The 25,894-nt window shown below is 40.0% G+C and overlaps 1 protein-coding gene across 1 annotated transcript; it reads left to right on the top strand.

The window, feature by feature from the left end:
- On the top strand, nucleotides 1-25,134 carry GPD1L (glycerol-3-phosphate dehydrogenase 1-like). Its single transcript, XM_014937847.1, has 8 exons — nucleotides 1-124; nucleotides 5,272-5,449; nucleotides 6,764-6,904; nucleotides 11,197-11,335; nucleotides 12,484-12,596; nucleotides 19,763-19,996; nucleotides 20,461-20,567; nucleotides 23,838-25,134. Exons 1-8 carry the CDS (start codon nucleotides 72-74, stop codon nucleotides 23,932-23,934), a joined length of 1,062 nt encoding a protein of 353 aa, XP_014793333.1. The 5' UTR covers nucleotides 1-71; the 3' UTR covers nucleotides 23,935-25,134.
- Nucleotides 25,135-25,894: the final 760 nt, after the last annotated feature.

Below are 25,894 nucleotides of genomic sequence, written 5' to 3'. Positions count from 1 at the left end.
GCGGGCGAGGAGCGTGAGGCGGGCCGCCTGAGAGAGCGGCGTCGCCGCGGCCATTGGCGGGTGGCGCTGCCATGGCGCTCTCCGGGGCGCCCCTCAAGGTTTGCATCGTGGGCTCGGGGAACTGGTGAGTGCGGCGGCGGCAGCAGCCCCTGAGAGGGCTTGACGCCTCAGCGAGCGGCTCCGGCCTGACCTTCCCCCGCCGCCGTGCCCGCCCGGGGCCTTGCTGTGGAAGCCCCCGCAAGCTGGAGGGTTTGGCGCCGCGGCCGCGCTTCCCTCAGGGGGTGGCGGCGGTGGCGGTGAGGGGCAGCCGCGCCCCGGAGGCGACGGCCCCGGTGCTGGGGGTGAAACACGGTGTCGCCGGCGGCAGGGCTTGGTTTGTGGCGAGGTTTTGGGGGCGCGTGTGCGTACGGGTGGGCTTCTCCAGCCCTCGGTCTCCCTCGGAGGCTGAGGTGCAGTCCTGAGGTAAAGGAGGCGGGTAAACGGCAGGACCGAGTGCTTGCAGGCACCCACCTCTCCTGTGAAGAAGTTATTTAGGATATTTTTAACCTGGTATTTGTTGTGTGTGGCTTGTCCGATGTCATTGACCTAGACGTTAAAAATACTCAACATTTATTTATTTTTTTATTTTTTCCCCAGCAGGTCATTGCTAACTAAGCGCTGCCTGTAGGGCTTCTGTAATAAGTCCGCATCTCTCCAAAAGTGTTGTTGGGGTTTCCAAGGTAGTTCAAAGAAAAGTTGTGAGACACTAGGTTATTTGAAATACCTTTTATTTTTTAAAATTGATTACTCTGAGGCACACTGGAGGCTTGAGACAAGGTTTTATTGCTGCATCTATCCCTAGCTTATAGTTAGGCTTAAATAAACTTACTCTTGTGGCATCCCATTAGATTTACTAATCATTTCTCTAAGAGAAGTCTCATGTTAATAACGTTTTATTTTGTTTCGTCACTTTCTCAACCATTCCTGAACACTGATTTTACCCTGGATCTCTATTTACAATGAATAAATTAGGTACAGTGTGTTATCTAAATGTATCCTCGTGGTTTGTCACTTTAATTACTAATGCTAAGCATACATTATTTCTGATAACATTCTGGTTTTTAAGACTAAATCTAAATTAAAAGCAGTTTGGCATAGAGCAAGGTTAGTGCAGTTTACTCAGGGTGATCTTAGACTTGTTGCTCATCCCCTTCCCCCCTTCGTGCAGGTGGCTTTTGCTGCTGTTTTGCATAGTTAAAAGTATCAGCAACTGAGTCGTGTTCTTCTTTCTGATGGCTGACATTTCAGTGCAGCATCTCTTGCTTTCCTTGCCCTAGCTTGTAAGATGAACGGGGAGACACTGTACGTTGTAATATATATCAAAAGGAAATTATGTAGTTAGACATATTAATCTTTTAGGAGTATTGTTCCCATTTTCCCATACCTGAAATTTAGCAAAACATTTTACAGGAAGTTTGCACTCTGAAACACACTTGCAGAAGCAAAAGGATTTTCTAGATCCTGTCTACTAGCAATAACCATGTGCATATATATTTTGTTTTCATCTCATTGGATCAGTTTATTAACAACAAAAGCTCATGCCTAATGGTATGGATATTTGGGTGGCAAAATTCCTATATCTGTAAGGCTGAGAGAAAGAGATACTGCTATTATTGGGGATCAGCTTTTTTCTTTCTTTTGGGAATAAATGTATTCAAATAACTGAGAACTTAGTTTGTATTTGATAGGAGTGTGGCAATTTTGTGTGGCAGCAAAGCAGAAACTAAAGTAATCAAAAATTTTAAATCGCAAATGATTTGTTGTGCAGCAGCTTTCCCATCTTCCTCCCCGTGCCACCCTGAAAGTTTCTGAGAACAGTAATTCTTGGAGATGAAGGTGATTCTTCCTCAGAGTCCAAGGGATGACAAACACCAAACCCTGACTGCAAAGAACACAGTGATTTGATAATATACACAACCATTGAACTAAATAGAACATAATTTGAGTTGTGTATCTGTGTGCATGTAAGTGCCTTTTTGAACTGGGGCCTCTGGCCCTAAAGTGGAAGCATTTCATGCTGGAAAGCAGGTAAACAGAAAGAAATTGACGCACTGATATGCATCTTATCATTGGTATTTTGGAGTGATATATTTTTGAAGCCTGGATTACGGGAGTGTGTGATGGGTGTTGCCTACACTGTAAGCAGTTCAACAGAGACTGTGGGGTTTTGGGGTTCTGTGAGATGATTCTGTCCCACAAATGCAAGTGACTATAGGGATGTCTTTGCCTTCACACAGGCCTTTAACCTATATCTGGGATGAAAAGAACCCACTAAAGGAGGTTGGCACGACAGTGGCCCTTTAGAAGGGTTGAGCCAATCACCTTGGATGATAAACTCCTTCCAGTTAGACTTGTTTGGTCAGTTTGCTAGGGGGAAGGTCACCTTAACAATGAAGTTGACTTGGCAGGGGTCACTGGACACCTGATGGAAGATCATGGGACGGGACAGATGGTTATCAAGGCCTAGAAGCACAGGAAGAACTGTGCTTTTTGCTGGCCTTGCCCACATTGCTCAGCTGGTGGGTAAGTGATTGTATTAGGATCTTTAAGATAGGGGATAAAATAAGCTTTCTTGAACACAAGGAGAGTACTCCTTTGAAATAACCTTGAAGCCTCAGTATTCAAGTGCCCGGATTCAGTTAAAACACAGAAAATGCTGCCTCAGACATGTACTATAGCTTGCTCTTCTGATAACACTTCCAGGGCAGGCTAACAAGGTGTGTACAACCAGAATTTATCCCTGCCTGTTTTGCTAGAACGGGTCCTTAATGAATCTGATCAATCACCTTGAACAAAACCTGTAGAGTTTGGGAAGAGAGGGGAAGTTACTGGGACAGAGGGGTTCATTTGCTTAGCAACCGGCTTGTAGAAAAATGAGATGTAAAAGTTGCAGCTTAACTGAGGTGATTTTATAGGGATGAGTGCTAGAGCTAGTTAATAGTGGTATTTATACTTGCATATTGTGACTTCCACTAATGCTGGTACCAGAGCAAGTTTAAGAGTTTCTGGTTTTTTGTACTTTAGCTTTAAAGTGATGAGGGGAAAGCAGAGCAACTGTGATACATGGTAACAGTGAAGGGCAGGAGACAGAGTGCATGGTCTGGCTCAGTGAGGTCCAACAGAGTTCTTCAGGAGTCTTAAGTAAGAACTGTATGTGATTGTGCTCATTGCAAGGAAGAGAACTGCTGTTTGGCATGCAACTACCTTGTTGTATTAGTTGAATAGCATTAACCATCCCTCAAAGCATGTCAGGGTTAAGGTTATGAGGAAGTCTTTCACTATGTTTTTTTCTTGTGTAACCGAGCTGCTGCAGGCACCAAGTCTTGCAGTCTGGCTCACACTAGAACTGTTATTGCTAGGAATAAATTGGCAGGAATTCCCATTCCTTTGCCTTGTGATGTGTCAGGAGTATAAAAGATGAGCCAGACATCCCAGTAAACTATTTCAGAGTACAGACTGAGGAGTACTAGGACACAGAAGAGAATATAGACTCGCTTGTTGGATTAACAGGTGTGGGGAACTGGTATTTCACCTTGCATAGAGCAATCTTAATCCCGGTGTCAGTTGTTTGACCTTGCTTAATTCAGTCCTACAGCAGTTGTTGCAACAGGAAAAGAGGAACCAGAGAAGCCAGTCAGGAGAATCTGCTTGAATTCAGGAACTAAGACTAGAAAATTCCTTGTTTTTTCCATACTACATGCAAAGGTTGAAAAAAAAATACAGCTAAGGCATTTAAGTGTTAAATAGTAATGGAATTAATGTCTCACTCAAGTAGTACACGCTGCCAAAATTTAAGCTGGCAAACTGTTTGAAAATCCCAGCCAGACTAGTTGCTGAATCAGTTATTTTTGTCTGTCTTTATCAACACTAAGCACAGAGGATGTGTAAGGAAGTTCAAAACTGAAGACAGTGATGTGCCAGGATCCAGACTTTGTATATAAATCTGCAGTAGTAAATGTGCATTTGTTCAAGGAACTCAAAGCACTTTCTGAGGAACATGTACTTGTGTTGAACGTGATTCATAGTGTTTGTGTGGACCTGAAGTTTGGGGGTTGAGCTGCAGTGGAAAGCACTCTGCGTGCAGATCTATTGTATGAGCTTGATAAGAGATGGCTGACAATTCTGGCTTCTGTATCAACTTCTGAACCCAGGGGAATTTGTAGTGTGTGAAGTGCTATTAGAAAAATAAATTTCAGACTTGTAAGACATATGGTCTTATGGTTTAACTGAATAAGGTCTACTTAGGATACTATAATTTTTTCTGCCCCTGCTTAGAAAGTGACCTTAGGCTTGTGATAGCACAATGAGTTGTGCCGTATTAAAAGCTCTTGGAGCAGAATGAATCTATTTGGTTGAGTTGCCAGCTATGAGTATTGCAGAATTACAAGCAACGTCCATAATAAATTTAGGGGAATGTGCCAGTATAACCTAGATTTGAAAAGTTAAAGTGTTCTTAACTCTTAATAAAGTGTGCCGTTTCCACACACGCACATAAGCCTCAGATCGGTGACTGTGTATTTTTACCCCATTTTTCTAAATTTTTTTTTCTCTACTTAGTAGGTTATCAGTAATTATGAAGCTGCCTTCTTAGCCTGTTAGGGTAACAGGCTTTATGAAATTGCATCTCTTTCTTCCGTGTGGCATTCAGGCTAGGAATGGAAGGGAAGGTTGCATTTGTTCCTCCTCTTGTATGTAGCTTCAATAATTCTGATTATTTTCATTGTTGCTTAGAGATTTGAGTAGTAGAATTGATCACCATCCTACAGGTTTCACTCTGTGCTGTTCTTGGGGAGAAAATGAGGCTGTGGTGGAATTGTCAGCCTGCAAATTCAGAGGATGCTGTTGCAACAGTTAAATTCTGGGAGGTTGGCATCATAACCATAAAGCTTACAACTTATGCAAGACAATTTAGTATGTCACTTTTACCACTGCTTTGAAGATATACTCCATTTGATCTGTGGAAATACAGTAACCCAAACTCTCACTGCATAGCCAATAAGCAGACAAAATAAGTAAGGACATTTTCAACAAATGCTTTAGTCCAACCTATTCCAGGTATATTTAAGAGAAAGCAGCAGGTGGAAATGACTGGGTATTTTTCCACTTGTTTCACTAGATGAAAAATGGTACATAGTAACTGGTCCAATAACATGTGAATTTCTGTTTATTTAGAGGCAGTCTCTTTCTTCTAGAGCAAAATAATAATTTTAAAAATACTTTTCTTCCCTGCAGGGGTTCTGCGGTTGCCAAAATAGTAGGCAATAATGTAAAAAAACTGCAAAAGTTTGCTTCCACAGTGAAGATGTGGGTTTTTGAGGAGAATATTAATGGAAGAAAACTGACGGATATCATAAATAATGAACACGAAAATGTAAAATATCTTCCTGGATACAAGCTGCCGGATAATGTGGTAAGGCTCAGAAGCTAAATTCTAGTTATGGATCAGAGGGATTATTGCTTATGCTGTGAATGGAGGTAGAAATTTGTTATGTTAACAGCTTTAGAGCTTATAATATTTTATGCTATTTTACTGATGAGATCAGAGATTCGAACAAGTAAAATTGTGCAATTATACAGGTAAGTAAATCCAACACGCCAGTCTCGCTATTGTCTTTAGGTTACTTCAGTTTCTGTATAGGGAAGCAAATGTGAAAGCGAAGGCAAGATTAGCAGCATACCCAAAAGAAATTTGGCCTCAACTTTGGAAGGGAGTGGCTGGTCAGTGAGAACTGCGGGGATTTCAAGTACTCTGAAACTCTTAGACAAAGTAATGCAGGAAGAGAGCTAGAGTATTTCTCAAGCAAACTGCAAGCTGCTTGCAGCTGATCTGGTTCTCAGTTGCTGATCGTTCTCAGATGACCAAGTTAGAGGTAGCATTGCCAGGGCAGAACAGTGGGACTCCACGTCTGTTCTGTATTGCTGTAAAGTGATGGTGGGTGGGCAGGTGGTAACTCTTGCCCCAAAAACATTATAGGAAGAAGCTGCAGCAGCTGACAACTCCGTAGAGAATTTTGGCAGGAAAAATATGAATTGCCATGCATTGCAGTTTTCTCTTTAACACGAATGCTGAAATGCCATTTCCCTGGCCTTCAGCAAGGGTGGTGTTTCTGCTGTCCACTATGTGCTCAATCAAGTTTGTTTTGTTTATCAATAGGTCGAGCTTATTGCTACATTTGAAACCTGATATTTTAAGATGGTCATCAGGTGGTAGGAAAAGTGGAGTCTGGCTGGTGACCTCAAAGTAGATCACCTTCTTAAAGGGTAAACAAAATCTATGGGTACAGAGAAAGAGAATATAAACTAGTAGGTGTAAGAGGCCTGGAGAAAAAATTGCATAAGGAACTAAGTAAAGAAAGTACCTTCCAGTGTGCAATAATTTATCAAAAATTGAGAATATTTTGTCAAATAGAAGGCCAGTTTTTATTTTATATTTTCATACTCAGAGTACTTGAATGTTAGAGAACGTTTTGAATTTTGGTTGCACTAACCGTGCTGGCGGCTGTGAAGATACCCCTTTCAAGAAGTAAAATAGCTTCTTTAAAGGGCTTACATTCTTTTGCTTTTTTGGGAAGTTTGTTACTGCATATTTTCAGATATTTTTGTTGATGAATCACAGTTGTTTGTAGCATTCAGTATAAGACCACAATGTACTTTTACTTACTAGCTAACACATGTGTATAGTGTTAATTTTTATAAGTGGCTTTTCTCTCCCATAACTACACAGGTTGCTGTACCAAATCTTAATGAAGCTGTACGGGATGCAGACTTGCTGGTTTTTGTCATTCCTCATCAGTTCATTCATAAAGTCTGCGATGAAATCACAGGACGAGTACCCAAGAAAGCGCTCGGTATTACTCTCATAAAGGTAAAATAATTATTATGCATTAATAACTGAGAATGTGTCATAGAATCTTCTAAAACAGGGTGGCTTGATATTTTGATACGAAAAGTCTTTTTTTCTCATTAGCTTGATCGTTCCATTAAACCTTTCTAGATCTTTGATTGGAATTTGTCTTAGTCATTAGTGGATTGTTATGCAGTGTTTTGTTTTAGGCTAGCGCTTGCAGGAAGAGGAAAACGAGGGTGTTCAGAAGACTTTTAAAAAGAAAGAGGGAGTGAATATGTTTTGCACCACCAAGCTTTCCAGTCTTTTATTTGTTGTTTCCAAATGCATCATTAGATGAAGAATAGAGCACAAGCATAATGCTTTGATTGTTAAGGCACATCCCACACACTGAGTTGATCATTTTATGAACTGCTGAGGGAATTTCATGTGACTGAGAGCATAGTGCTCTTGTTCATGGCAAATATTATGTTGCAACAAGAGAGTCTGTTCATGTTCAGCATGGCCCAGAAAGAGAGTTTGAGCATAGGAAAATAGGAGGGGGCAGAGTAACTCCAGCAAGTATTTCACAGGAGTGTTTGTGATTTTAGTAGTAGGAGAATTTTTTAATGTGGATGGGCTTATTTTTTTTTCTCTCCTCCCCCTGATCCCCAGCCATGTGTTTAGCTGCAAAGAATAAGCTATTCCCACAAGGTTAGGAAGATTCTAGTTTGCTGTTGCTTTGTACTTAGTTGAGAGTAGGCCAGTTTCTCAGCACACATTCTCTTGTTTACTGTCATTTCTGGCAAATGATACGTTTATGAATCTCTGCTTAAAAAGAACAAAACTCCACTATCACTGCAAAACTCACTTGTTTCTTCAGTTTGGCTAACTAAGCCCATCAAATCTGTGTTATTTTGTCAATGCTGACCTGATACATTGCTGAGATGTATGAAAAAGTAATGCTTCCCAAGTGCACTTGCTGCGTTTTGTAGAAAAATTTTCATGTTGTGGAGGGATAAAATAAGACAGTGTTAAAAGAGATAATGCATAGCGTCAAAACTACACAACTGCCCTAGATGCCCTTAAGTTTATTACCTTGAAGTTGTCTGTTTATGCTTCTTTCTTTTATAAACACAAGAGAAACGTTATTCTCCTTTAATTTGTTAAATGGGATTTATGTCCTCGTGTCCTTAGGATAGGAATAACTCTAATGAAATCAGTGGAGTAAATAAGGATTTATGTCAGTGCATCTGAAGTCAGAGTCTAGACCTATATTCCCTTGAGATTTCTGCTCTGGGTATTAATTATCAGGGCATTAGGGTGTTGATTAATGGCTACGTTTAAGTAAAATAGTGACACCTGCCATGCAAGGAAGAGTGGACAGTTAAGGCAGCTTCCCACTGTCATGTTTTGACACTGCATCAGTAGTGATGTTTCAAAAGAAGCGTTGAGAGGCCCCTTTTAATTGTTTTGCAGGAAAATGCAAAGTACGTTAGCCTTTATGAAAAGGCATAACTGTGCATCATTAAAAGTATCATTTAAGAAGAAGGGGCAGAAATTTAACACAACAATGAAACTAAGTAGTAGAGGCAGGAAACATTCTTTTCTCTACTTTTGCAGCTTCTTTATGCATGCTGTTTTCATCAAAGTCATATTTTTTTAATGTTCTCATTACACTCAACACTAATGCTATTAAAGTGGCATGTGTTAACTGTGGCAGTTAAAGTGCAGTTCTGCTCTGAAAAATATCATTAGTGGGATGTTTTGTTTCGGTGCTTTCTAAATTGCTTGGCAGATTAGCAGTGTGGCATCTTTTAGTCTTTTATTTTTTTACTTTTCTTTTTTTTTTTTTTTGGTTGATAACCTAATCTTGAACCAGAGCCTAACGTCTGATAATAAAACCAAGTCTTTGGGAAATAGAGACAGCCCCAGAGGTTGCTCTGGCAGGTGTGTTAGGCTGCAAGTGATAAGATGACAGAATTGGATTTGCATTGCCCGGGGATCATTGCTACTCAGTGGAAATTCCCACGTTGGAGCCTTGGGTTTTGGGGTAGGGAGGGGTGTTTGTTTTTCCTCCTGTCATCTTGTCTCGGTCAGTATTGGGTTTAACTCCACAAGGAACAGGTGCAGCTCTCCTTGACTTTGTCAGAAGTTGCATCTGTTCATAGCAGGGCTGAGTTTGGCACCTAAGCTTCTCTGATCTTCTTTCACTTGGATGAATAATTGTTGTGTGTGTATTCACATTTTTGGAGTTGTTCCCGGTGTGTGCATGCTTTTCTGTTTATTAATTGCCTGCTTAAGAGGAGGGGCCTTACAGTTGCTTTGTGGGGACATATTTGACACTGTGAGGGAAAACCACAACATGTATATGTGTGCTTGCTTGCAAAATAGAGCTTCAAGTTTTCCCCATGCCAGCTTGATAAGTGAGCTTTCTATCTCCTTTTAACTCAGATTTTTACTCTGTCTAAAGAAGAATACATCATTCATATACTGTGAATCAACAGAGAGAATGGGCAGTGTGGCATTTTTTTGTTTTTTTTTTTTTTTTTTTTTTTTTTTTTTTTTTTTTGGTTGATAACCTAATCTTGAACCAGAGCCTAACGTCTGATAATAAAACCAAGTCTTTGGGAAATAGAGACAGCCCCAGAGGTTGCTCTGGCAGGTGTGTTAGGCTGCAAGTGATAAGATGACAGAATTGGATTTGCATTGCCCGGGGATCATTGCTACTCAGTGGAAATTCCCACGTTGGAGCCTTGGGTTTTGGGGTAGGGAGGGGTGTTTGTTTTTCCTCCTGTCATCTTGTCTCGGTCAGTATTGGGTTTAACTCCACAAGGAACAGGTGCAGCTCTCCTTGACTTTGTCAGAAGTTGCATCTGTTCATAGCAGGGCTGAGTTTGGCACCTAAGCTTCTCTGATCTTCTTTCACTTGGATGAATAATTGTTGTGTGTGTATTCACATTTTTGGAGTTGTTCCCGGTGTGTGCATGCTTTTCTGTTTATTAATTGCCTGCTTAAGAGGAGGGGCCTTACAGTTGCTTTGTGGGGACATATTTGACACTGTGAGGGAAAACCACAACATGTATATGTGTGCTTGCTTTCAAATTCTTTTTCTGTGGCACATTAAAGATGAGAAAACAGAGCTGTGCATGAAGTGATACAGATTGAAATATAATGCAGAAATATAAGCACTGTTGTCTGTAGTTTAATTGGTTAATTTTATACATGCATTTCTGCATGTGTCTTGATTGCACTGTGTTATTTAAGGAATAGCACCTCTGATCTGTGGAAATGCAAATGGCAACATACGGGGGGGGTGTGTATATCTGGAAGTAGTAGAGCATCTCACTGCCTTTTTGCCTTTAAATCGTAATTCAAAATTACCAATCCTCTAAAGTACCAAGTATCCAACGTTATGAGACGGTGCTGTATAAAAGGTGGTATAGTGTGGGAAAGACAGACCATTTCAGTAGCTTGTCTGCCATGTCCTTCTTCTAAAAACTCAAAAGGAGTCTGCATTTAGCAGGCTAAGAGAAAAGGAATTTGTGAGAAGAAAGCGGTCATGTTTGGAGTTCTTGGTTCAGGCAGTTTGGGGTACCAGACTCTCTTCTCCATTGCAGCATTACTGTCCAATCACCATTACATACTGATCTTAGTTCTAAGGTCCTATTTCTGCCCCTACTTTCATGCTTTGGAAAGAGTGCATTATAAATACAGACTAAAAATATCCTTATAAGTTAAATTATTCTCAGTTGTTCAGCTTTCTACATATCTGAGAACAGCTGTTCCATTTGTAATAGTATTCAAAGTGATTAAACTGAGTTTCTACCGGTAGGCTGTTGTTGTTGTACAGAAGGGAATCTGTCTCTGATATTTCAGTTCAGATACATCTTCATAAAGCAAGTATGTGAGTTTTGTGAGTTTTGGTGCATTTTCAAATCCAAGTGCAGGGCTGATTCACAACTGATGGATTGATGCTTCGCTGATTTTTAGGAAAGATACAATGATAATAAGCGGCTGAGATTCTGAACTAACAAAGGTGAATATTCAGCACTTCTTAGAATCAGGGCTTTGAGCATGGAATAAAACTCATTACCGTCATCGAGAGTTTGTTCCTAATTCTTAAGGTGCTGCCTCCTATGAAAAGAAGGCAGCTTGGCAAGGGCACAACAGCAGCAGAAGTTTCACTGGTAGCAAGTCTGTCATCGTTAGTTTCTATCTGAATAGGCCTTGTTGCAGCTCCCACCCGTGGACAAGAATAATTGTGATGTGCTTTCTTCTCTACTGTGTCTAATGAATGACTTTTTAGTAATTCCATTTAATGTTGGCTGCAGGGAATAGATGAAGGCCCGGAGGGACTCAAACTGATCTCTGACATTATTCGAGAGAAGATGGGAATAGACATCAGCGTGCTGATGGGAGCTAACATTGCCAATGAGGTCGCAGCAGAGAAATTCTGTGAAACCACAATAGGTATTGTTCCAAGTAATAAGAATATGTAAAACACGCTCCTGTCCCACGGTTCCACAGCAAATAGTTCAAATTGTATTGTTGTCAGTGTTAGCTGGCTGTTACCAGAAACTGTTGGGTTCTTCTTATTTTAATGGTGAATTTCCTAGAATGCTTACACTTCCAAAAGTACTAGGACAGTACCAGGAATAGATGGAGAGGGAGGAGTTAAATTTTACTTAGTCTCACTAAGGGTTGTCACCTTAGCAGGTGAAATACTAAGTGTGCTTTTTAACACCCTCCTCATAACAAACTGCTTAGGATTTTTCTTGGGTCTGCGTGGCTTTAGATGGATGAATGCTTCTATATTCTGTACTCCAGCTCAGGTGTTATGGTCACAGATGGTATTCTTATGCGTGTTTGGGTTGTGGGTTTTTTAAGGTATCAAAATCTTACTTTAATTTCTCAAAATAATTGGTTTCCCCAAAACCTAGCCATGGTTTTAGATCTGTGTTGATGTCTGCACACCTTTGCAGCGCAAAGATGTGCCTAGTCTGGGGTTTCACAGTGTCTAGATAGGCAAGTGTGTCTACACCTATAAGTAATCATACATAATAGTACAGAGTTCATGTTATTCTTTTCAGTGTTAATTTTTTTCATGCTTTTGTAGCTTGATAACCTCTCATTACAGCTTTTGCATTGAATTTATTTTTGAATGGTTGAATTACCTCAGTGCTTAGAAACATGTGGCAGCACATTCAATTAATAAAACATCCTTGTCATGCCTTTATCAGTAGGTATTTTTCTGGAATGCAGACCTTAAAATAATTGGTAGAATTGCACCTGCTGTATTTTTAATTCACCTTTGTTTTATTATTAACTATTCTTTTTAAAGAGAATGATCAAAAAAGAGAGATTGTAGAGAATTAATGGAATTGTTATTTAGAATCTGTTGCTGAGCAGACAATGAATTATGAAGAAGTCCAGAGTAACTCTGTGCAGAGCTTTTAAGTGCAATGTAGACATGTCCTTAGCCACTTAAAACAGGAGCCTGTTTAGGGTGAAGATAGAAAAACCTTATATCTGCTTTTAAGTATTTTGTCTTGCACAGGAAAGGCAAACACCCAAACAAATTACTTATTTTTTTAGCCTTCCTTTCTCTCTCTCAACAGGCAGCAAAATCTTGGAAAACGGCCTTCTCTTCAAAGAACTCCTGCAGACTCCAAACTTCCGAATAACGGTAGTAGACGATGCAGATACAGTTGAGCTTTGTGGTGCTTTGAAGGTAAGATCAACAGGCTGCAGCTGATACACAGATGGAATGGTGATCCTTGTAGAAAAAAGAAGAGGGCATTTTCATTTAAAGAGTTATATTTATTGGGCTTTATAAGGCTGCTACATAACATTTCCAGAAGAATTAGATGGGAAATCAGGGAGCAGCATGTTCTAGAGAGTTAGCTTTTTGACCCTTGTCTCACCATCTCTCAAGTTCTTTTTCTACATCAGCTTACACACAGTCATGAAGCAGGTGTTGATTACATCTAACTGATCAACATATTTCTAAATCAAAGAAAGGGAGAAAGCAGTTGGCATTAATCCTTTGTGTCTGTTGAGTCATTGACTCGCACAGTGTGAGCACTCTTAACGGTTTATATTTTGTGGACGTACAGTGCGTAAGGTTCATGTGGGTAACCACATCCAGAAATGACCTGAATAGGAAAAAAGTTACTTTGGGCAGTTACTTATCTGGATTTTTTTGGTAACAAAATCGATGCTGACAGGAAGCAAAGGCTAGCTTAAACATGTTCCTATTAGCATTTTTTTAAGGTTAATTTACAGGCCCATTTGTGAAAGGAAGGCATTAGTTGCTTGGCACCCTGGCCAGTAGTACTGTACGTCACATTATCTGATATCTATCATGGAAGCATTTCTGATGGGTTTAGTAGATAATTTGGCTTTTTTATTTTTTATGTTTTATGTTATTTTGTATTGTTTTGTTTTCTCTGTTGAAATTATGTGTAAACTACACAATTCGCTTGCAAAGCTACCAAGCCAATAAACGATGTCTTTAAGCTACAGATTTCTGATTCTGCTCAGTGAAAAGTAGAATGATAGCTATAATAACATGATTTTTGACTTACTGGTTGTCTTGAGAATTTTGTCTTGAGAGCTGTCATACTGGAGATCCTGAGGAGGAGGAGGTCATGGGTCTGTGCACTGAGCTAATGGGCTGTGCTTTGGTATAACATGCTTTGAAGTTACTGTATTTATAGCAATTTCTTCAGATTGCGGAGCTTGTAATTTGGCTATACACCCATTACTTTAAAATGCTGTGGTGATGTGGGAGGTTAGGAGGAAAGAAATCTCTGTGCATAGACCCATGAAATTAGTCAAAAAGTTTTATAGATTTATTTTTCTTTTAAATTTGCTCAGCCTGATATTTTCTGCCTATCTTAAATTCTTGTGTGACAGAGGAGTTCTGTCCCAAGTAATTCTTATTCCAGACAAATCTCATGAAAGGGTGCTAAAGATGAGTGTGCCCATCAAACTGAGCAGCTGAAACTCTGCTGTAAAGGTGCAAGTCAGGCAAGATACCAGCATCTCTCTTTGGAAGTGCAGAAGAATTTAAATAAATTGTTGTTGCTGACCTAGGAAGATACTGAGATGAAATTTGAGTGTTCTTTCTAGTCTTGTTTTGTTCCTCCCTCCTGTGTTGTTTTTCATCACGCATCCTGCAGACCCAACTCTCTAGTTCCATTTCAAAAAGGCTGTATGTGTTCTGCGTGCTCTGGTCATTCAGTTTTGACTACACTATATTTAGTTAACTGAGTTGACACTTCCAAAGAAATGCTTGTTAGGAACTCTAAATAAAAAGCAAATTAAGGCTAGATTCACTTGTTTAAAAATGCTATTAATTTCTTGCCTGATCAAAAGGCATGAACTGGTATAAAGTGGCATAGATCAGTCATGCTAATGATAGGTGATGTGCTTTAAACATACAACTCTCCCTTAATCTTAAAGAAAATGTTATTAAAATAATATTTTTTTGAAGTAATTTTTAATTTACAACCCTGTCTAGGTGAATCTTAAATCTTGTACAGTCAACATGGAAATAATTTCCTGAGCTCTTTCTAACTCAAACACTGCAAAAATTTATTAATGCACTGGGGATTTGTATGCCTCTAAAACAAAATGAAGCTAAAATTAAACAGATGGGTGTGATTTTATTGCCTGTACAGAGCAAAATGGAGAGCTCAGATGTGAATAGTGAAATGTAAACTTTAGCTTTTTTTTCAAGTTGTTCATTCTTATGACTAGGAGAACTGTTTGCTAAGGGTAACAACAAGCACTTTGGGTTTTTATGATTAATCTGAAAATCTTTGTGTTAAAAATGTGAAAAATAAGCATCTTTTCGTGTGATCATTTTTAGGGAAAAATTTAAAGTGTAGATTCTGCCAGCTGACAGTTACTTCATTAGACTTGGAAAGTTACTTAATGAAAAAAATAATAAAAATTAGCATTGCTTAACTTGCTGGAAGGAGGAAATTTCTATTTCAGAAGGCGACAGTGTTGTGTGAAGAGATGGGTATAAAAAGAGGGTTCTACTCCCTTTCTGTAGCAGTGGCAATTCAAAGTGTCAGCAGCATCACTGCAAACTTCACCTTAGAAGACAAAAGAAAGCAGGCACACATGCCAGTCCAGGCTGTCTTTTTGGATGTGGAAATAGTAAAAGCAACTCCTGTGTTGGTATTTAAATGATGAGAAATACTACACTGTGAGAAATAATATATTCTCCCAGCTTCTGCATTTTTCTATAAATACCACCCTGGGAAAAGGAGACTTTTCTGGTATTTCTGGAATAATAGACTAGATCTTGTTAAAAGTCTTACTTACCTTGCTCTTTATTTCTGCAACCCTTTCTAAGCAGGGAAGATTTTTCAATGTGGATGGTTGCTTAAAGGTTGGGAAAAATACAGAATGGTAACAGAGAAGGCGGTGAGCACAGCTTTCCCTTACAATAATGATAATTTTAGGTTTGTATTTTTTTTAAGCATATTTGAATTCAGGCTGTAATAATAGGTATTGCAGCTGCGTGATCATGAAAGATCATGTGCTTGATTGCTATTTATATACATATATGCATATAGATATTGAACAGGCACTTCATTTACTGTATTTATTTTTTGTGACAATGGGCTGATGGAGATGGACTGAAGTATAAAAATCAGTGCAGTGAAACCGCAGTCGTGCATTGGCTTGGAGACTGGCAGAACAGGCAATGGCAGTCACTGTAAAAAAGGTGATAATACCGAGGAAGAACAGTAAGTAAGTTCTAGAAGTTACAGTCTACAGTAACTTGTTGGCTGTAGGAACAAAAAGTGCTTGGCATGTTCTTCTCTGTCAGTGTGGTTTTCTGTTTGTTTTGAGGACTAAAGCACATTTTGTATTGTTGACCTCTTCTAAGGATTGAGGTCAGAAATTAAACAACTTTGAATTTGGATAGTTCAGTTTCAAGGTGTCCAGTTGTCTTTGCAGGCAGCCTGACCCAAGTCCACCTGCAAGTTCCAGCTGCCATTTGCCAGATGGTGAAGGGGCCTTCCTGGGAAGTGCTTAATGGCTGTGACACCACTGCAAGAGTAGTACGTGCAGCTATGCATATGTACAAATGCACTCCTGGATGCTGATGGATGTGATACTGGGAGTAGAACAGACCCAGGGTTATCACCCCCAGGTGTCCCTTGAGTCCATAGTGTATGAACCTAGCAGTGTACTTGGGAGGCAACATAGATGTTGGTAGCTGCATTCTTGGGTGTAAACTGTACTGGAATCACTTACCCTGTGTGGCAGTGACAGGGGTGAGCGTGAGGGAAGGAGAATTGACAGTCTAATCTCTGAATGTGGCAAAATGGCCATGCTCCAGCTTCCTGATGTATTTGTGCAGGGATCCAGAGAGTTAAACAGAGAGAGAGAGTTTAACTTGGCAGCAGCCGAGGACCAAGACAGAGGAGACAGTGACTGTAGGAAGAAGGAGCAGCAGCTGTGGTTGCCTTTCAGGTTGCTTCAGGCACATCTCTAAATCTTATTGCTCCAGCTTAGCCTTAAGCAAAGAGATAAGGAGTATAACAATGATTGATTGTTCACCAGGTTACGTAACCTGGTGAACATGCTGGTAACCAGCATTCTTACTTACAAAGGGGGTCCTGCAAAGTGTGCTTATGGCAGTCGTTGTTGGATAGTCAGTCTAGGTACTGTAAAAGTGGTAATTACTCTTCCCTGAGATGAAGTAGAAATGGAATCCATTATTTACATTCAAATTTGCCAGGAGTAAGCAAGCAGTTTATGCTTAACCTCTCTGACAGTCCTGCTGATACTCTCTCTGATTTATTGAGTCTTTATTTGACCTCTCTCAACCATGACGTGAAGCAAGGAGCTTTTCCAAGTTCACGTGTAAGGAGGGAAAGCAGGCTGTGCAGAGCTGTGATGCTACGTCAATGAAGGCTGGATGTCCGAGGTGAATTAACATTTCTGCTTAGTTTTCTAAAGATCCATTCAATTATGGAGAAGTAATGGTTTCCTCAGAAATGGCCTCTGAAGCTGTCTTCATGAGCGTTCCACAAACTTACTCTAGACAGAGTAGGACTGTTGGATATTTCTGAGCACTGACTGTGTAAGAGAACAATCTGTCAGCAAAGACTGCAGACTGGTTAGCCTTGGTTCCTTGCTCATCTGTTGACCTTGTGCTTGTGACCTCTGGCAGGTTTGCAGCAGGTCATATGCAAGTAAAAGACTTTTCTTATTTGCTCTGACACATACCGTGAGCACTGCCTGGAACCAATATTTATTTTCTGGAGTATAGCTTCTCTGTCCCAGTGATAAAATAACAGTCTGGTCCTTACTCACACTCCAGAATAACTAGGACTAACACCAGCATGTGGATACCAGAGCAGCTGAGGACTCATCTGTTAGTGCAAATTATTTTCGTAGCTTAAAACTGCATGCAATATAAACACACCCTGTGCGTCTTGCTACAGGATGTGTGTTTTAATGTAAAAACCCATTAATGCCAAAATGGGGGAAATGTGTTTGCTGAAGCACGAAGTGGTTTTGAGAGCTCTGAATCCCTCAGGCCAAGAGGAACATTGTGTTGCAGTCATTTTGTGACAATATTTTTGGACTTTTGGAACAACAGGTTTGTCTGTAGGCTAAAGTCATCTTTGCTTATTGGACCCTCAGACCTGCGCGTTGTGTATGCAAATACACTCAGTCTTTGAGCTAACAGAAACAGGGGTCCTCTCCTCTTGCTCAAATGTATACCCACTGAATTTGCAGGAACTCATAAGTTCAGGTGCAGGCTTTGGCGGTGGCAGTGGCAGGGATCAACCGTATCAGATACAGAAGGATGTTTTGGCCAGAAGATATGTCATTTTCCCCCTCCCAGTCTGCTTCTCAGAGCATCACTACAGTGCTAGTGCCATTAGGCTCTTGTTTGTTACACATCTTCCTGAAAAAAAAACCCCGACTTAGTACCTGCACCCAGTGATTCCAAGTACCAAGCTGCCCATTTTGGTCTTGTTTTGGACAGAAAGATGACTCGGTCTCAAGTTTTGTGAGATTTTTTTTGTTGTTGTTGGTTTGTTTTTCAAAGGGGTGGCTCATCTTTCAGTGAGGTGTATTTTCCAATGTGGTATATTCAGTTCTCTACGGTTCATTAGACATGAGAGAGTTATCATAGATTCTTCAAGGATTTAAATGAACCCAGATGGTAGATTTTGTGAATTCTAGCTGTGGCCTGAGGGTTATGCAGCCCAGGGTATAACAGTCTCCGAGGGGTGGGAGGGTGTTCTAGAGCATAGTCAGTTGTCTTGCTTCCTCATTATTTGCAAACTATGTGTAAGAACATACAATGGGGACATTGTACAAATGAAAAGCTTACTGTTTCGGAATTAGAAACAAATTCCCTTCTGCCTTACCACATTTCCTCAGAAGTAAATAGTCTTGGTATGACTTGCTTAAAACAATATTTCTGTTGCTCCAAAGAAACATTGCAAGACGGAGAAGTAGACAACAAAATACCATAGGCTAAATCATACTGTAAATTATGATCAGGTAGGTTGCTTCAAAGTGGAAAGTCAAAGATGGAGGGGAAGGGGAAGGTTTAGTGTTGGAGTGGTTGAGAAGTACATAGAAAAAAAATAATCCACAGATTGTTCAAAAATGTTATTGTTTTTAGCTGAGCCCCAAACATTGCAGAGTTCACGTATGTGTAAATTCCATTTAAATAGGTTATCCTGTTTGAAAATTTCTTAAATACCTGTTTGACTTCCTCTGTTTTGCCACCAAATAAACAAATATTGAAGGTTGGCCTGGGAGAGGCATTTGATGAGAACATACCCTGACTGAATCATCACAGCCAAGATTTATGCCAAGATGATCTAAAGTACCAGCTTTAAAAGTCTGATCATCTTTTGCTGCTTCAGATCAGTTGTTGAGATATGTCTGCAATTTTTAAGGTCACCTTTAGACCTCAGCTCCCTGCTCAAAAAGCAGTGCCTCATCTCATTGATCAAGAGCCTCCTAGCCATGACTGGCCACACAGCACTGCAGCTGCCTGCACCTTTCAGTTCTTACAGTTAAAAAATGAAAATAAATTCGGCTGTTAATCAGCTTGTTGCTTTCATTAGCAACTTCTGACTGTTGCTGTTTCTTCATGGTTGGTTGTTGGGTTGTTGGGTTTTTCTTTCCTGCGTCGGGTGCTACGTCACGTACCATAATGTTGGTTCTCCTGTGGTTTCTGTTGAGGTCACTGCTGCTGTTGCTGCATGTGGAAAGGTGTTACTGCATCAGTTGCTTCCGCTTCCTTGTTTGCTGTAGGAACTCTGTGTACTTAAAAAGGCTGAATACTATCAGTTTGGCTGAGTTTGGTTCCTTAGCGTATCACCACTGAAGTCAATAAATCTTTCTTAGATTCGGTATTACTTTAATCATAAAGAAAACATGAATAAAAGGGCTGTGGGGTGTCAGTCTAACTTTACCCCTACCTCAGGGCAGGAACAGCTCAATCTAGATAAAACCTTCTTTGAGTGTAGTGTAACCTATTTGTCCTTAAAGATAGTCAATAATAATAGCTTCATAGCCTGTGGGGCAACTTGTTCCAGACCTTTAACTGTGCTTTTATTCTTGGAAATACTTAGTAATAAGTAATGTTGTCAGGCTTGTGAAAACTTTTATCATAGCTCTCTTGTATTTATTTATTTATTTTTAATTTTTTAAAGGTTATGCAGTAGATTTGAAAATCCCCAAACCAAAAAAATCCCAAAGGAACAACCTAGTCCTATGCTACTAAAGTGTTTGCAGTTCTTAAGGACATCCGCGTTCTGTCTTTTGGTGTTTCCTAGGATTCTGCAAGCAATAACTGATTAATTTCTATTTTGCTTTTTCTCCTCTCATTAGAATATAGTAGCAGTAGGCGCTGGGTTCTGTGATGGCCTTGGCTGTGGTGACAATACCAAAGCTGCTGTTATTCGCCTTGGCCTAATGGAGATGATTGCCTTTGCCAGAGTTTTTTGCAAAGGACAGGTGTCTACTGCCACTTTCCTGGAGAGCTGTGGAGTTGCTGATCTCATCACAACGTGTTACGGTGGCCGGAATCGACGTGTAGCAGAAGCATTTGTTAAAACTGGAAAGGTACGTTATTCACTCGATGGAATAGATTGTTGCAAGTACTAGCACTGCTGGTTTGATGGAGTCATAGCAGAGTTATCTGAGACATGCTAGCTGTACTGAGTGAGGAGTACTCTCTTTCCTCTCATTTCTGAGTGTGTTACAAAGCTAGATTGAATGTAAAAGTGTTAAGAAGGAGGGACGATTCAAAGAAAAAACAAAAAAAAAATTTGAGAGATAAGATGTCGGGGAATGCAGATTTAAGGAGAATATTTCCAAATATTCCAAGAATATAAGAGAATAATATGTATGCTCATTCAAAGCCACTTCTGAGAAAGGGGAAGAAAAAAAAACAACAAACACCACCAACAAACCCTCAGTAACATGTTTGGCTTGGTTTTTTTCCATCCAGATGATGTTGTCAGGCTTGTGAAAACTTTTATCACCGCTCTCCTTCTCTTCCTTTTTTTCTCAACACTGTTGTTTAGTCTATTGAAGAATTGGAGCAAGAAATGTTGAATGGTCAGAAACTGCAAGGACCACAGACTTCTGCAGAAGTGTATCGCATTCTCAAGCAGAAAGGAATGCTGGAAAAGTAAGTAAGAATGGAAGAAGTTCCACATACCCCTTTTTTATCTCCATAATTCTTTCTGTGTATTTGGTGTTGATATCTTCATGAAGGTAATAGCCAAAAAGAAAATAACTGTAATATGAATAGCTCAGTCCCCAGTTAAAGTTACAGAGAGAAGTGAATAGAACCTCAGAATAACGTTGCTGTAGCTAGAGCTAATAATGTGACGTTAAATTTGTGAATGCCTTTCTGTTTGCAGAATATATTATTGCCTTCTGCTATCACAGCAAAGCACAGCAAGTATGGTTTAACATGTAAAAAGAATAAAATACATGAAAATAGAAGCTGAACTTCCTAAAGAGACTTGCAAAGCAGCTCTATAGCTCATTTCATAGTAGTAACGTCGTTACTTACCTCCAAGGAGAGGAGCTTTGTTACTGAGGATCTCTATAGCTGATCAGCTGGATAGTGGCTGCTTCTGTCCTGGTGGCTTCTAGCTTGGATACCACAGTTCTCTTTCCTGGTGTGACTTCTAGTTTGCTGTACGATAAACCCTACCATCTGCTTGTGTAGGTCAAGGGGTTTTTTTGTGGTATGAGATTAAGCAGGTTGGCCTGGCTTGTTCATTTGTATTCAAGACAGAACGTGTATGGTTCCTAAAGCCACACAGAGAGTTGTCTCCTGAGGAGATTAAGGAATGCATCTATCTGGCCCTTTTTGTAGATAAAGTCATTTATTTTTTGATTTTGCTTCCAGTCAGAAGGCCAAGCCTCGTTACTTTTTTTTTTTTTCAAAGTTTAGTTTTATTGGATCAGCTGCATTGAATTACTTATTGTTTAACATTACCTTTGGGTAAGGTCCCTGAGTCTGTCTCTGCAGTGTACAGTAATTAAGCTAACTGGAAAAAAAATCTAATTAAAATGTTGGCTTCACTTTTTGCTGTTTATGATTTCCTAAATGAGGCAGGATGTTGCGTTTGGGGTTTTTTTGGTTGTTTTTTCCCCATGTTGTAGCTTACAACAGAATGCATTATAGAAGACTTCGGGTTGTGTTTTTAATGAAAGATACGAAACCAAAGTTGGTGATTTCTGTTTGGTATACCAGTGTATGTGTGTCAGTTCTTCGTAAAGGGTCTCATTCAACAAGATTTTTGAAAGCAGCTTTCAAAGTGTTTTTTTGAAAACTTTCTTGCTACTGCTTTAAAACACAAAAGAGTAAAACAGCCGCAGTTTCGAAGCGAAGAGGTAAGACTCTAGTAAGAGTAAGATTTCATACTCTCATCCTACAAAAAGAGTCCCAAGACTATGATGAAATGTCAAAGTTCAGTAGAAGAGTCTGGGTAGGAGGGCTAATGCCTATTGATATTTACAGCCCAATTCATTTTTTTCATTTCAACAGTTGTAGAACGAGCTCTCTTAATGTGCTCAGACGTAAGATGCATTTGGAGTTTGCTGGCCCTGAGCCTGCAGCCAGCCTTGGTCCTGCTTTCCCCACATGGAGTGCAGAGGGGTCATGTTCTCTGCACTCACGTATCGAGATGTGGACTGTAGTAGTGATATTTCTTCAGTCCTGTATCTAAAGCTGTGTGAAACTTGCTTTTGGTTCAGAAGGTTCGCCTGTTTTGTTGCTGCCTCTAGTAAAATCTCTCATAGGCATAACAAATTTTATTTTAGTGCCTACATGTAAGTTTTTAGAGTAAATCAAATTCAGCCCCACAACTGCCCACCACCACAGCCCACTGCATTATACACAGTGAGTGATAAGTGAGACTTGTTAATAAATTCAAAAACCTTTGTGTAGATTTTTTTTTCCTGCGCATTTCCTAGTAAGGGTTTTGCGACCTAAACAATATAGCATTGAATTTGAAAAAGCAATTACGTAGCTATATGCTAATTTTGGTTTCACTGGAGAAGTAAAACCAACAATCAAGTCATTTGGATTGACCAAAAATAGGTTTTGCTATTGCTGCTATTTTTGTCTTGTTCTCCACAAAAATAAACCAAAAGAAACAGACATGTGTCGTGTCGGACATGAAAATGTTTCAGATAAAAATGAAATTCTACCTTTTGAATTAAGCACTTGTAATAAAAGCCATAGAAACAATGTACTAAATTCACAACCGTGTCCATTCCTCCCCCCTTCTTTGCCTCAGTAACGCGAGTTATTGCATTCAGCCCAGTACAAATCCTGTGCCAGCCCCTGAGAACGTGGTGTCACCGTGCTGTAGTAGCACCCTTGAATGGCTGGTGGCTTCTCCTGTGACCTCTGGCTCATTCTGAGGAGTCTAGTTCAGAGCCACGTGGTGATCCCAGTTCCCTCAGTGGAACACAAGCTGAAGAAGTGCATTGGCAGGTGCTCAGTGCTGGTCGGGGCTTCTCTTCTCTACTGCATTTGTGCATTACAGAGAAACCTTTAGAGTCACTGCTGGGACTGCCTTCCTGAGGGGAAAGCCCTAGTCCAGATGTATTCTGCATCACTCAGAAATTGAGTTATTTCACCATCTCCAATGCTCCTTTATTTTTCATTTCAGTCAAAATAACCTAGTGCATTTGGTCAGAAATGATGTATGAAACGCCACACGGAAATGCTGTATTTATGTTGGTGAACAGTTAATTAATCCCTAAAAGCTTTCTGTAAAAATAGCACTTGTCTGGCTTTCACTGTCCAAGATGGACAGGAAGCAAACTTAAATTTCTGTAAAGTATCTTGGCTGTAATAAGCCTTCATATTATCAGAGAAGCCTGAATAATTTGGGCATTGTTGGTAACATGGCCAATTTAAAAAAAAAAAAAAAAAAGATTGAATTTAGTGTTTCAAAATCAACGTTTAATTTTGGACTCATTAAAAATTTGACCTTCAATTTCTTCTTGGGTCTCTCTGTGTCACATTCTGCAATTGTATTATCAAATTATTGTTCAGAGATAATGCAAAGCTGACGTGCCAGTCATCCTTTCTAACCATAGATGAGTACTGCTGTAAGAATGTCAAGGAAAGATGTGAGTGTTTTTAATTTTTTAGATGGCTTAATGGTTGTGCCATACATAATGAATGTAGCAGGCTCCATTATAGCTAGCCAGGCTTCTGAGAGTGACTCATTTTGGAGATGTATGTAGGTTCTGTATTTATCCAGTGCTTTTCAGCCCAGCATTAGTGCTTGACAAATACTAAAAGAAATTGATTTTTCAGTCTCTCTCTTTTCCCTTCCTCTCCTCACCCCATTTTATTTCTTTCCTTTAACAAAACGTTGCAGGATAAACTTACGCTGTGTTTGCTTTCCCCACCTTATTTCCTCAGGTTTCCACTATTCACTGCCGTCTATCAAATCTGCTACGAAGGGAAGCCTGTCAGAGAGATGATATCCTGCCTTCAGAGTCATCCAGAGCACCTATGAAATCAATCAGGCCGTTGTGCTAATGCAGCTTTCTGCCTTTCCAATTGATATTGGGGTTCAAGTGGATGGATCGTGAAGCTTCCTTCAAAGCTGCTCGCTCGGCACCAGCACCAACGGGAATGTCTCCGGATGGGTATTGGGTTTTGTTTCACAGCGTAGTTTGCCATTAGCATGCAGTGTTGCCTTGGTGATTGTCCTTTTACTGCCTAAAATAACAGCTGTTTTTAAGATGCGCCATGCAAAAGTTGCACTACATATCTAGTGTATATACACAGGTGTACTTTGTGTGTGTTCCTACACCATAAACCACAATGTTTTGTTGTCTCTTACTAAGGCCTAGTCCAAAATCCACTGGACACCGTGGGAAGAATCCCTCTGGTTTTGATGAAGACTGAATCAAGCCTGTAACCTTGAAATATTAGGAGTCTTTCTATTAGGAGTTGGTTTTACTCAGCATACAGGTTGAAATTTTAACATTTTGCATGTTTAGGATTACGTTAATTTAAGCAATATTAATGCAAAACAAGTGGTAGCAGTTATTCAGGGGGCTACAGGGGTATTTTAATGACGTCTGATGAAGAATATTTTGATTTTTGAAAGTCTTTAAAACTGTCAGACTATTTTGAAACCAATTTCTAAGTGAATTTAAAGTTTTTAATTACACTGGTTTAAAGGGAATATTCTAGAGGGGGATCATTACCTCCCCTTCTGATTTTTAATCCTTGCATTTTTGTATTTCTCCGTTTCTCCCTTGCTGTTCCCAAGACTTAGGCTCTTCTGGAATCCTATTCCCCCAACCAAGTAGGAGACAGTGACCTGGGGATTCTGGAGGCTGGAGCCTAGGGTGCATTTTAGTGCTGTACCTGGGGTCGTTCTTCCCTGGTATTTTTGGTGGGTGGGGAAGGATGCTCTTGGGTATCGCTGCTCCGAATTGTCATGGTGTCTTTCTGGCTGAACCGTCAGCTGCAAAGTGTTGCACTCCACACAACACTCCCAGGAACGTTTGGGGAACTCCCTGATAGATCATGCTCGTGTTGTCAAAGGGTTATGTGCCAGTACACTGACTGCAGGCATTTCAGTGCCTGCCAGTGACTGACATCAACTGGACCGTAGTCCTGAACCACCAGAAATTCTGAATTCTGAAGTTACTCTTTCACTGGGTAAAGCTTCAGTGGGTGCTGGATCAAGCCCTTTATGACCAATCTCTACTCTTTCACTGGGTAAAGCTTCAGTGGGTACTGGATCAAGCCCTTTATGACCAGAAACCTTTCTAAAGGCATCTGTCTCTCTTATTCCCCAGGTATCTCAACTAGTTTTTTCAGGCACTTTTGCTTTATCAGGGAGGTTCATTTTATTTATTATTGGAAATTATTGTGATTTTTATGGAGTTTGGGGGTGGGGTGGGTTTTAGGGGATTTTATTTTTTTTTTTTTTACAAGGTTGATGCAAGAGAAGATAGATAAATGAAATCTGTCTTGCTTTTCTTGTATAACAAACTGTCATTTTCTTGGTAAAATATATGCTAGGTACATAAAGAGTGGACCCATTCCTGCAGCTCCTAACCTTGAGGCAAGGGTCAGCATTGAGATTTACAGAGCTCGCTGAGAATGCACATCCGCTCTGAATATCCACTCCAGACCTCTGAGCAGCGTCACAACTGGTGTTCACTCTTCTCAGTGATGTTTTTAGATGAGAAACTGTGAACACAAACCCATCCTGAAGCTTTAAGTTGTCATTTTAAACTTGTTAAAACAAAGGGGGTGCCTGGGAATAATTGGCATAATTAAGTAGCCTGGATTACTCTGAAACAGGTGACCATTGGGGCAGCTTTGTAAGGACAGAATGATGCTTCAGCTCAGGGGTACCATTTCTCGTGCTCCTATAATGTTTTGCATTAATTTTTGGAAGATCTCATGAATGTCACCAGATATTCAAAGATGTGAAAAGTTATTTTGCCTTA

The sequence above is a fragment of the Calidris pugnax genome, unplaced genomic scaffold (assembly GCF_001431845.1).
Source record: "Calidris pugnax isolate Ruff unplaced genomic scaffold, ASM143184v1 scaffold11, whole genome shotgun sequence".
In the NCBI taxonomy this organism is placed as follows: domain Eukaryota; kingdom Metazoa; phylum Chordata; class Aves; order Charadriiformes; family Scolopacidae; genus Calidris; species Calidris pugnax.
Note: the sequence above shows the minus strand (reverse complement) of the source record. Positions and strands in the feature narration are given on the sequence as shown.